Here is a 12,906-nt window from a genome sequence, read left to right on the forward strand (position 1 = left end):
TTTGCAGCTACGTCAGCATAAATAAGTTCAATGGCTTTCGTGAAATGCTTCAAGCACAGGCGATGTATAAGCAACCTGCTGACGTTTCAACACAGGTCCATTTGGTACCCGGACTGCCATCAGTCATTGTAGTGTTTGATATGCTAGAGGTAGTAGCTACATCTGCATCAGCCTCTTCTCCAAATCCTAAATGTTTGCGTCCTTTACTGTAACTTCTTACTAGCATTCATTGCAGTACCAGCCGGAACTTCATCTGACATGGAACTATGCCACCTCCATTAAGTCATTCTTACAGATTTAAACGAACTGCTCACGAATGTCAGTGCGATCCTCCTCAAAGTAAGAAAAAGAGCAATTAATATGCCTACTGCATTAGTGTTCCAGTAACTTTCCTGCATGTGCACTGTCAGCGGAAATAATTTATCCTTCGGGCTAACATGTTCGTGATAATTTGTGAAACAGTATTATGTGCAGTGTTCATTCTTTGTCAGAAGCACCATTTCAAAGCATATAATCAGCGAAATTGTATGTAACTACGAACTGAATTCGGTCGTGTATATTAAAATCAGAAGGCTTAAGGAGTAGGTAGGAAATGCTAGTTAATCACAAAACCAGCTCTAATGACAAGTGCGCCTAAGGCCATCAGTTAATGCTTGTACCATTACTCACTTGTTACTTGATATGTCAAGCTAACCGACTTAGAAACAATACGTGTCAGAGCAACTATTGGATGTATTAATACCAGTACAATTTATTGATTGTAGTAAATAAAGTCAAGACCAGCGATTATATATATTATCTACTGTTAAAGAATTAAGATGCACGTGTCTAACGCACTGGTTTCCATTAGTCAGAAATTCGGTGAGTCAATCGCATATCTAAAGATAATCGTATCTTGGTTACTAGGTGATATGGTACAAATTTTATTTCGAATTCCAGTTTATCTGAATGTGCGTGCAGTTTTTTTGCGAATAGAGGGCTGTTACGGAAGTATTCTTGTATCTGTAACTCACTGTATCCGTCCTTCTTTAATAAACAGGAATGACCTGCGCGATTTTACGGGTACGCGGGGCTATATACACCGCGCGAGGGATTCTAGATATTTAGGAGTAGGAAAGTTGATGGTGGTTATAGCACAATCAAGAGGGAATTTAAATGTGGCTGAAATGTTTAAAAGTACTTACCAAATATAAAATAAGAAATACATATCACACCCATTCTCCTCCATTCTCAATCCATTGTTAAACCACGTAGACTAGAACTACCCAACATCTAAGGAAATGCGAAGGGTGGTAGGTGCAAGAAAATAGGATAGACCAGCCACTTAGAAAATACAGTAACTCTTCTACGTAATAAACTAAAATACATCACAAAAACGGTGAAATACGGTCAACATTCGTCTCATCACCTAAAATAGATGGCTGATGAGCTGGTAATGCCAGTTGCAGCCATCAGATGTGAATATCACACATTTGTTTACAGTGTGGTGTCAGATCTGTACACTACAAGCACTGCACGTTGGTGGGTCCTCTCGTCGGAGACGAATCCATGCGCCCGAGGATCGGGCCTATCCCGAGGCGCGTTAAAACTTCATCCCGCATCAGTGGTCGGAAAGTGGAACGTAATAGCTTCGTCGTTTGTTTTGCAGCTTTTTCCTCATCCCGAGCCGTCACTCCTCCCGCAGTTGCATGACCCGTTGTCTAAACAGCAAGGTGACAAACCGCGGGTGTTAGAGTAGCACAGTGGGAAACTGTTTTCCAAGCCTGTGTCCTTAAGTGCACAGCAGTATAGCACCTCCTTGCGCTTTCTCTGAAAGGTGGGATAGGATATCGAGGATTGTCTGAATATATTTTTCTTCTGGTTGTATGTGATGGATAGCCTGAAGAGCTCTTCGTGCGACATAGAGATCTTTGGTAGCATAGTTAGACCACATCTGGTCAAGCGCCCTCAAGATCGCATATACAGAAACGCCAAAACACCGATTGTTACGGGGTTTCCCACAGTTCCGTTGCTCGTCACAATACTAAATGGTCAGGTGGACTATTTGAAGAAATATTAGATCATTTATAAGCTCTTTGGACTTGGATGTGCAGCAGGATTACAAGATAGTTTCAAAGAAAGTGAAACTAGCAAATCTTTGAAATAATTGTTGAAAGATCACACTGTAAAGACAGAAAAGCATCATAAAGTTATTAGTCTCTTTTTTCAGATTACTATACTTTTCTGAATGAATAAAATGAGAAAAGGAAAAGGAAGGCCATGTGTAAATGCTAAGAATAGTCATGAACGTAGAAGTAAACGAATTTGAAAAATTATACTACAAATGAGTGGGGTAGCATGGATGGGCACGCAGGAATGGTTTTGGATGTGCACATAAGAACCAGTTCGCCTAGAACAAAGAAATTTGAGTTTAATGTATTAGTATCCGTGGATGCAGTTTATGGTGGATGCTGAAGTGGACTGGACGTCCAGTGCTGAAACACTGTACAGGCTCAAATGTTCATATGCAAATAAAGTGCACTACTAATTTTGGTCAGTAATTTCGTAATATCAACATACAACAGAATTATCTTGTAAGGATATACACTCTAGAGAGGAGAAAGAAAACTGCACCACTAAGGAATTGTCCGAATAGGATGGGAATCGGTAGATGCGATGTAAATGTCAAACAAATGGTCACAATTTCAGACAAATTGGATAATTCAAGAGAGAGAGCTTCGCAAATTGGGCAAATAAATAATTCATTGGTCCACCTGGTCCTTACACAAGCAATTATTCGGCTTGGCATTTATTGTTGCAGTTGTTTGATGTCGTCCTGAGGGATATGGTGCCAGATCCTGTCCAATTGGCGCGTTAGGGCGTGAAAATCCCAAGCTGGTTGGAGGGTCCAGCCCGTAATGTCCCAGACTTTATTTGGGAAGACCCGGCGACTTTGTTGGCCAACGTAGGGTTGGCAAGCACGGAGACAAGCTATGGAAATTCTGTGTGTGGACGGGCATTATAAGTTTCTTGCTGAAATTTGAGCCCACTATGTCTTGCCATGAAGGGCAACAAAACAGGGCGTAGAATATGGTCGACGTACCACTGTGTTGTAAGGGTGCCGTGGATGACAACCAAAGAGATCCTGCTATGAAATCAAATGGCACCATAATTACGGTTGTCTGGCCGTATGGTGGGCGAGTCAGTTTGGTATCCTGCCACTGCCTGTGGCGTCTCCAGACACGTCCTAGTTGGATATTGATCAGTCCGAAGTGGGACTCATCACTGAAGGCAATTCCACTCCAGCCAGAGATTCCAGGCATAATGTGGCAGACACCATTGCAAACAGGCTTGTTGTCAGTGGTGGCTGATTCGCTCCTTTTAATGTGTCAGGGCGCTGATGACCTCGTTGAGCGCCCATAAGCCCCAACACACACACACACACACACACACACACACACACACACACACACACACACACACACTCAATGGTGGTTGGTGCAAGGGGCAGTCGTGAGCTCAGTGGCCTTTCTATGAGCCGCCTGTTAATGTTCCTTCTGGTCACTAAAGCACCAGTTGCACGTCGGGTCGATTATAATGGTGAATCCGGGGATCGAGTGCCTCTCTGATGGTTACTTGGCACTCACGTCCTGTCGTCTCTCCTGGTGCCGCTTCCGTCTTGACGCTGTGTTCGGCCATGGTGCACCCATTCCTGCCTACATCGTCGAATAGTGACATCACTCCTATTAAAGTGTCGAGTGATTCGCCTATTATTCCAACCATCTTCTTTGAACGCAACTACACGCCCTCTCTCAAATGCTGACATCTGCGTGTATTGTTCACGCGCCTGTCTGCGAAGAGTACACGAAATGAGATTAGCAGAGACTTCACGCGCTGGCATCAACATGTCTTTTTCACTACCCCTTGCCAGCTGCGTGATGAAATTGCGCTGCCGCATCCATAGGTCGCTGAAGTTTGCAGTTTTGCACTTTTCCGTCGATACCTGTATGGATATAAAATTGTGGTCATTTTGCGTGTGGGATTTTTTAAAAAAGCGTAAAAGCGCGTGCATACGATGCACCATAGCAGCCGCTGAATTAGTTGGGAGTCCCTGCACACCACACGCCCGCTGAGAATGTTGGCAAACCCGCCTTGTCGGATGTGCGTTGATTGCAGTTTGGCAACACCTGTATTTGTGAAGTTCCTCACAAGGACACATTTCTGTATGAAATTCAGTGTTCTCTATAAATGGTGTTACATTTCCTGCAAATTTTAAGATACCATAAACGTTATCAAGCACGTATATAAAAGGAATATCAACAGCAAAGCGGCGGTTTCTCATTTGGCATGACAGGTGCTGTTTACTGCCAACAAGCTGTTTGGTGCTTGAATACGAAAAGAATCAGGACATAAAGATTTTGAAAAAGTTACGAAATGATTTTCAAACTTATTTGTATTCTGTACAGTCGTCTGTTGCCCATTCCATGTGGTGTAAAGATATTTTGTGTGTCTGTCAAGCGTCTCTAGAGGTACGCTGCACATACCGTTGACTACCTAGTGACCAAAATGTCTACTGTTAATAGATGCTGTAGCCAGTGTAATTTATTTTGTTCCTTTCGTAGTTACAAATGGAGAAAAGAGTGGCTGAAGTCTTTTCTGCTGTACGTGCGCTTAGTTGATCTATCTCAGAGAAACTTACAAAATGTTAGGTCATAAAAGATCGTAACTAGCGGGTGAAAGAAATCTTGCTCGAAGTGAAACCGTATTACAAAAGCGAAATCAAGAAGATATGTTAAAATAATCTGTAAAAGTATATTGTTTCCTAGATATTGAAGCACGGCTTGGTTTGCCCGTTACTTTCGGAAATTCTTAAGGACAGAATATAGTTTGTAGAAAATCATTCGATAAAATATAGATTTGTGGAGGACAGATAACTTGAATTGAAAAGTGGATGGATCTTGTACGTAAGCCCACAATAAAAATATCCAGATCTCCTTGTAAGAAGCACATACACACCACTGATTTGAGTGAAGGCTGTCAATGTAGGCACCAAAGATGAGTCAGTAAAATATATTAACAAAAGCCAAATTGGCGCGCTCCGTTATTATAGGGAGATTCACGATTCATTTATCGAAGCTGACCTAGCTCAAGTTACATGTAGTGCATGAAGGCACCAGTGTCCTCAACAGTGCGATTGGTATGTGGCTGTAGTTACACAACCTGGGTCCAGTGCGAGAAAAGTTCAGTAAGCTCCTCTGTAGTACAGCTGAATAAGTTGTCCTTAATGCTTTATTGCCCACTCTTGGCTCTAATTACCTCTTCTTGTACCAGCTTGTAATAATTGGGTGGGTTTCTCATGTTGACCCACTAGCTTGAGTCGCTTCCGGGGTAGTACAGGAAGGTTGCCCAGGTAGTCCCTTTCAGACTGCTGTCATATACACTGTGAAACACAGTGCTGTTACGTGGGTATGCTAGGCAGCTGGCAAATATTTGCCGAAAATAAACTGCCTAGTGTTGGTAGGATGGTTCCATTGATTGTCCCCATCAGTATGATCACTGCGGGCCCTTACTTCCTGTGCTATGGTAGTATTGTGCATGCGAGACATAAAGAGTAAGGGATTCCCCTAAGCATCTCCCGAAAACTGTGCAAGCCGTTTTGCAAGGTATCTGCTCTCACAAGTTTATTTTCGTTATGAAATGAAGTGTGTGTACTGTTCATGTACAGATTGGCACGTCAGGTAGAGCTAAGTTGTGGGCCAACAGGAGCGTTGAAATAGCTGTCTTAATTCGCATTGATTTTATAACTGAAACTACTGGAGTCTCAATACTTACAGGTGATAGAGACCAGGACAAACTGTAAATCAAACAATTGTTGAAAATAAACCACATGCACAACGCCTTACTTGTTTTTTAACACCAACTTACAGTTTTCGCCTAAGAGATTCTTTATAGCATTTCTTTCCAGAAAACTGTTCAAATTTCAGTCGGCTTCTTCGCCAGTGACCAAATTCACCGACACCGCATTAAAGAGGAAGTTCGCTTCTCCTTAAGTCGTTTCGGTGTTTCTAACTAACATTAAAAGTCACAGATTTTGTTCCTTAGTTACAGCGCTCATTTTTAGGTGTACGAACAAAAGCAGTCAACAAACAAAACGAAACACAACACTGTACTGTACCGATATTGAAAAACACCTTCAGCCAAAGGTTTGCTTGTATAAACAATTAAAAACACGGAGAAGCAAATGCGTGGGGCCATTGACAGCGACAGAACTAAGAGGCATGGTTCGGTAGATGTTCTGGTTTGAGCAGGTGGGGGAAACTTAATCGGCGAGGCTGTGAATTATGGGAAACTCGCAGTTCCGAGACTCGAAATATCGAGATTCCACTGTATTGTTTGTTTCACCGTTTAGTGGCTACTTGATACAGCTCACGCCAAAACTACTTAAAGTGCCTGCTCTAGTACGCATTTTCAATTTAGTTTGCCTACTAACACTTAACGGTTTGACCGCTAAGGGATGTCGACCAGATGACGTGGCAATAAAGTGCGAAAAATAAAACTGACTAAATTATCAAAGGGCTCTTCTCAAGGTCAGCCAAGAAACCTAGGAAAATCGCCGATATATTGAAAGTCTAGCGACTGAAAGTTCCATTGTGAATGTTCATGCTTCGAAGAAGGGGTGGAAGAAAGTTTCTGGGATATTGGGTGTGGCGGCAAATGCAAGTCGGCACTGGGGCGCTTCAAGTAATTCAAAGTAAGCGCCGCACGGTGGTTTGGGCTGTGATGCGGTGGCGCTGGAGTCGGACAGGTCCGGTCGCAGCCGCGGCTGGAGTGGGCAGCGAAATGTGGGGTCGGCGCTCGAGGCGCGCGTAGCCGCAGTTCTGTCGAGCGCGTGCGTGTCGCAGGGCCACACGTGTTTGCGTGCGTGTTCATTATGGGTCGCAGGCCGAAGCAGCAGCTGTCGCAGGGCCAAATGGCCGAGGAGTACGTGGACAGGGGGCCAGGTAAGCCTCCCTCGTATTGCCATCCGCACGCCGCTATGGCACCGCACGTGTGTTTTTGACGGGAGACGCAGCTGCCACGTGTAGCGCACAACAGCTGCTCGTTTTCACGTGGGGTCACGTCTGTCTGTGAACAACTTGATTTCAGCGAAGACTCCAAATTTTCTGGTCTGAAACTTTCCTGGAGCAGTTTGGCGAACAGTGTCGAGCATTTGCAACATGAACATGAACTTCGATCTGTACTGATCGAACGTAATACTACCAATTTGATTAGAGAATTCTTATTGCTTTCACCTCATTTCTAGCTTCTCAGACATATTGACAGTGTTACTTGCATCTTTTCGTTGGTTTTTAGGAATTGGCTTCATGTTGGCAGATATGCATGTCTCAGGATAATACAAATTTGGGTCTTAAGTGCTGTTTCCCTTTCGCTGCGTCGCCCTATGTGCAATATGTTGTACTAGGTAGTTAATTACTTCGAAATTGTCATGTTTACTCTCCAGTACCCAAATAAATTTTGTACTCGTTTATATTACTAACATGTGGGGAAACAACTTGTGTCAAACAATAAAATATTCATTTTGCCTGTGAAAAAGCACTGTCAATCCTCGATGACATTGTAAATGTATGAATCATTCGTTTCAGATGTACTATCTATCTCAGTTTCAAAGAATGAAATATATTAAATTTTCAAGAAAAATAACATTAAAGAACTTTCACATAAACAGGAATCTGTGAATAGAGCCATACAGATACGTTCAGCAACTGAAGCTGTTGCAGAGTACCTGGTTTGGGAAACAAACTAACAACATATTAAGATACCTGCATATTTCACTCAGTCTACGATCTAGAGCAATAAATCACTTAGTGTGTAAGCAGTGATAATATTACAGCCAACCAAATTTATTTTAAATTTTAATATTAATTGTCAGATTACAATAAATCGAAATCTACAGCACTAGAAGACATTCATTATTCATCACTGAAGTTGTCATTTGAAAACAGTGTTGGATGAAAAATTCTTTGTTTCCAGCTAACAAAATATAATAAGCAGCAAGACAGAAATATTCCTCATGTGTAGTATTGAAGGCAAACACGTTGAAGTTCTGCTTGTTTAAAAAGTTTTGTAAGGTCATCTGTAAAGTGTCAGTCATGCTATATTTCATAGACGGGGAGGACAATCTGCACTAGGATTAGAGAACACCATAGAAGTTTCAGATAAAAGAAGGCAGATTCATCCAGTATATACTATTGCTTAAACCAGAGCCACAAATATGTATTACATGTGGGAGTCTTACTCAGAGGGAAAGGGTACGAAACTAACTCAATTAGAAATACTATAAATTAAATAACAGAGGTGTTAACATACAGATATCTGACCTGTACACAGAACCACATTGGTGCCTTCATTTGTACATTGATATACAAATTCCCATGTATGTGAACACTTTTATTCATTTATAAATGCTGCACTAATGAATGTTGCAGAATTGTAACCTGTGTCCAAGTTGTCACTGGACAATTTTTATAGATTGTCAAGAAACAATAAGCTAAGAAGTTGACATGTTTGTGTCTCCTTAGTTACCATCTTTGAGATCAGTTATGTGCTAGAGAATGGGCTTACATCCCAAAACTGAATTTGTATAAAAACAATGAAGTTCTTGAAACAAGGCAAAGGTGTTTCTTTCGGTTAACTTTTGCTGTTGAATGTAAGGATGTTTCATTAATGACATACAATATCACAGTGTTAGTAATAAAGAAAGAACAAACATGTAACCATACACACAAACTGTTTACATTTACTAATATAAACTGTTTTTATAGAAAATGTGCCATGTGGGACATGCAGTTAACTAGTTTGTTCAAAACACACTTCTGCGCTTTGTAGTCTTTCATTGGAACCTCTCTGGCTTCTGTTGAGAGGTTATTTGAACAGAGTGCAGGTCTGCGAGACCCCATAATTACTTGTTTCACCACTACATGTGGGGCTGTCCTTCCATAACTTGTGAATTCTCTCTGCGCATCAGGTTCATGCACTCGCTCGGTTACTCCAAATTTAAAATAATAATAATTTATGATGTCACCTTTCTCTTCCTGGGTTTACTGTATCTATAAACTCAAATACTAAATTTGAGCTGGCCAAAGTGGCAGAGCAGTTCTAGACGCTACCTTCTGGAACCGCTACGGTCGCAGGTTCGAATCCTGCCTCGGGCATGGATGTGTGTGATGTCCTTAGGTTAGTTAGGTTTAAGTAGTTCTAAGTTCCAGGGGCTGACGACCTCACATGTTAAGTCCCATAGTGCTCAGAGCCATTTACTAAATTTGAGTGGGTATGCTAATATCTCTTCATGTCCAGTTCAACTACACAAGATTCCACAATATACACCATTAAAATCACATGAAGTAGCTCTTTGATTTTTTATTACACCCTTTGTTACAAGATTTATAAGTAAATTATTAAATTAAAAATACCTTTTCAAGTTCTGAATCTTATGAATGGTTGTTTCTCCTTGCAGTTGTGGAGCTCATCTACTGGAGGGACCCAAAGAAGTCTGGCATTGTATTTGGAAGTGTGCTGGGAATTTTGCTGTCTCTGACTTATGTCTCACTCATCAGTGTCATTGCTTATCTCTCACTTGCAATTCTGACGGGAACAATTAGTTTCCGTGTTTACAAGACTGTGCTGCAGGCAGTTCAGAAAACCACTTCAGATGGACATCCATTCAAGTGAGATTATTATTATTATTATTATTATTATTATTATTATTATTGTAGTAGTAGTAGTAGTAGTAGTAGTAGTAGTAGTAGTAGTAGTAGTAGTAATTGCTCTGAAATATTGCTTGCGATCATAATCTGGTTTGTAGAATAGCACAATGTGTAGGTTAGGTTGCAAGGTGGTAATTTCATTTAGTTGGGGAAATCCAACAAACTTGAATACCAAATAAAATGTGTGGCAACAGACTGATTGGTAGCATAGCTTAATTTTTACATTCATACCATTTTTAATGCACTCTTGTCATAATCAAAATTGCAAAATAAGTCCTGAAAACCTATATTACATGATCCATAAGACTAAGTATTTTAATGCTTATGATCATACATTGTACATGAACTACGAACAACACAAAGGGCATCCACTATATGAATTTAACTGGGTACTCTTTCAAAATAGACTTTCCAGGAAATTATGTTTTTTGTGAGCTGCTAAGTGAAAAATGCGTGGCATGTAGCAAAGTCTGAAGTGATTGTATAGAACCTAATGGGCAAGATTTGATTAGCAGGATTTCTCATTCAGGGGGAAGTTATTACAGGAATGGTGTTAACAAAATAGACCAGATACTAAGGTAGCTCATTCGATACAGGCCTGTGTTTGTGAATGTGGAGAAAAACTTGCATCAATTTGTTTGGCTCCTTTGCTTTAGAGAGGTGACAGAAATTTTGTCCGAAATAATCAGTAATCAAAGGATTCAGATTGACCGAAAATGCAGATCATGAGAAGTGTTCCGAATAAAGCTGTAGAGTGCTTACATGATAAAATTGCACTCTGGCAGTTATTAGTAAATTAATGGAAGAGGAACGTAGGTGGTGAGCATTCGGTTTCGTCACTGAGTTGTGAATGTACTGGTACTTATTTGAAAAGGGAATGTCATGGCAGGAGTGAGGATAATGATTACAGTCCATCTCGTACATTTGTGCCACTGGTCATATCAGATTAAATATGGTTTTTAGAGTCTAAAGTTCAGTAATAAACGGTAATTATGCTGAAAGTCAAGAGTTATGGTGTGCTGTCTAGAGCCCTGCTGTGTAAATACTGCACTTGCTGCTAACCTTGTTAGCATTGGCTAGTACTAATGACGACTCGCAAGTCATACTTTCAAATACTGCAATACATTTCATATTTTGTTGCTTTAAAAGTTGGCTTTAGACTTTTCTGACTACGCTAATAGTATAGTCTCATTCCATATTTCTAAGAATGTACTGCCAGTTGCTGCACAGTAAAGAGTACTAATACTCTTCTTTTACTGTATGCATTCCACTTAAGTATTCAGTTACTTTGACATTTCCTAATTACACTCAGTTCGTGTGTTTGAACATAATGGATGCTAGTAACATGGAGTTTTTGAAGATGACAAAATATTCCTTAACTCTCTTCCAGGATTACCACTTCATTAGATATAAGCTTACAAGCTTCTGTGTGCTCTATTGGACTGTATTGGTAAGGAGTCACAAAATGTCATTCAGAGATTGACATGAACTGTAAATAAGGTCAACCGTGCTGGAATAAATTGACATAGATTCTGCAGTATTGTTTAAAGGTTTCTTAATGTTAAATATTTCTCGTGGTGCAAATACTGATGTTACTGGAGGAAAGGCAAACATGAGGCTACATTACAGTTCACTGTTTTACTACAACCTTTACTTGGTTTTCACATACATTAGCTAGGACTCTCAACCAAATCGTCACCTTTAGACCTAATCTAGACCTTGGTTAGGTTACAGATCAGTCTGTACCACAACCTAGATTTTGGGTGTGGGGCCTGTACCATATCACACTTTAACCTGGTCTTCTGTAGGTGCTGTTTGCATGAAGAAAACTAAGCTTGTCATTGAAGTATTATATTAAAAGTAGAATTTTTAACTCCGAAACTATACAGCCAGTGCACAACATGTTCAGCTCCAGACTCCAAATCTGTAATAATTTCATTACTGCACTTCCATAAGTTAATAATCCTGACATGGTTAGTCTGGGCACAATCTGCAGTCTGTGGCAGCTGAAAGAGAATTCACAAGCCAAGACCGCTAAAAAAGTGGTTTATAGGATGATGACTGGTTCAGTAATACTGATGGATAATACGTTGTAAAAATTCAGAAGCATAAAATCAAATGACAGCATAGCTCTGTCGAAACCAGTCATCCAATAAAATGCTTTTTAGTGATCTTGGCTTGTGATGTTTGCATTAGTTACTTTCATTAGTCTTGCCGTGACCACCGGTGCGAGTGTTCCCATGTCTGTGTAGTTAAGCATAAACTTGATGAGAGGCAAGTAGTATTTCCTGTTGTCATTGCTAAAATGAAAATGGACTTCTGTGGTTGTAATCAACTTAGTCCTGTTGTTGTCTCTTGTATTTTAAGTTTTCTTTCTGTTGGATAAGAATAAGGATAATTGTTTGAAAGATAATTTCAAGTTGCTTGAAGTTAGTGTGCAATGAACTTTTTTACTGCTTGCTGGAAAATATAAGTAAAATCATAGCGGTGTGCTGTTCCAGTAATGTGCCGGTCGTCAAATGTTACAGAAGGTAGCATTGGTTATTGCCAAATCTCACAGTGTGTTCTATACTCCATAGTATGTTTTACATGTGTAACTGCACTACTAGAATGTGCAGGAATGAAACAATTTAAGCAAATGTTGCAGTTGACTTCTTGCGCTCGAATAGTGTCGGGCAAATATTTCACTTGCTACAATGCAAAATGATGATGATTTTTACCATTCTATGATTAAAATCTCATAAGTCTTTTGTTTAATAATTCATTCCTTTTGAAGAAATGTTAACATTCCAGCAGGCGGTGTACAGTGAAAGACCACTTTACTGAAAAATGGAAGCACTGTCACTTCAGAGAGAGAGAGAGAGAGAGAGAGAGAGAGAGAGATATTTATGTTCAATCCATTTAGAGTTTGTCATTAGTTGGATGTGGCCACGAAAAAGAATTTTGCATTTGCATATTGTAAGTTGTTCTTTCTTCATATATTTGTTTTGTAGATTTTTGTGGTACAAGAACTCCCCTTTCCATTCTGATTCCAAAGTATGATGCATAGTTCCATGTACATACAAAATTATAAGGCTGAATTTTGTTGTTACAAAAAAGCAATTTAAGTGAAAAACAGTCATGTAGCTTGTAAATGTATTTCCTTTTCTCCCACTCTATATTG

At 40.2% G+C, this 12,906-nt stretch overlaps 1 protein-coding gene across 2 annotated transcripts in view; it reads left to right on the top strand.

Moving 5' to 3' along the window:
• LOC124802404 (reticulon-4-like) overlaps positions 1-12,906 on the top strand; it is a 377,134-nt gene that overhangs the window by 348,772 nt on the left and 15,456 nt on the right. For both annotated transcript variants that reach the window (XM_047263158.1, XM_047263159.1), the window contains one exon: positions 9,494-9,704. In XM_047263158.1, coding sequence (XP_047119114.1) covers positions 9,494-9,704 — 211 coding nt within the window. The remainder of the gene's footprint in view (positions 1-9,493; positions 9,705-12,906) is intronic.

Source organism: Schistocerca piceifrons, chromosome 6, assembly GCF_021461385.2.
Source record: "Schistocerca piceifrons isolate TAMUIC-IGC-003096 chromosome 6, iqSchPice1.1, whole genome shotgun sequence".
Lineage (NCBI taxonomy): Eukaryota > Metazoa > Arthropoda > Insecta > Orthoptera > Acrididae > Schistocerca > Schistocerca piceifrons.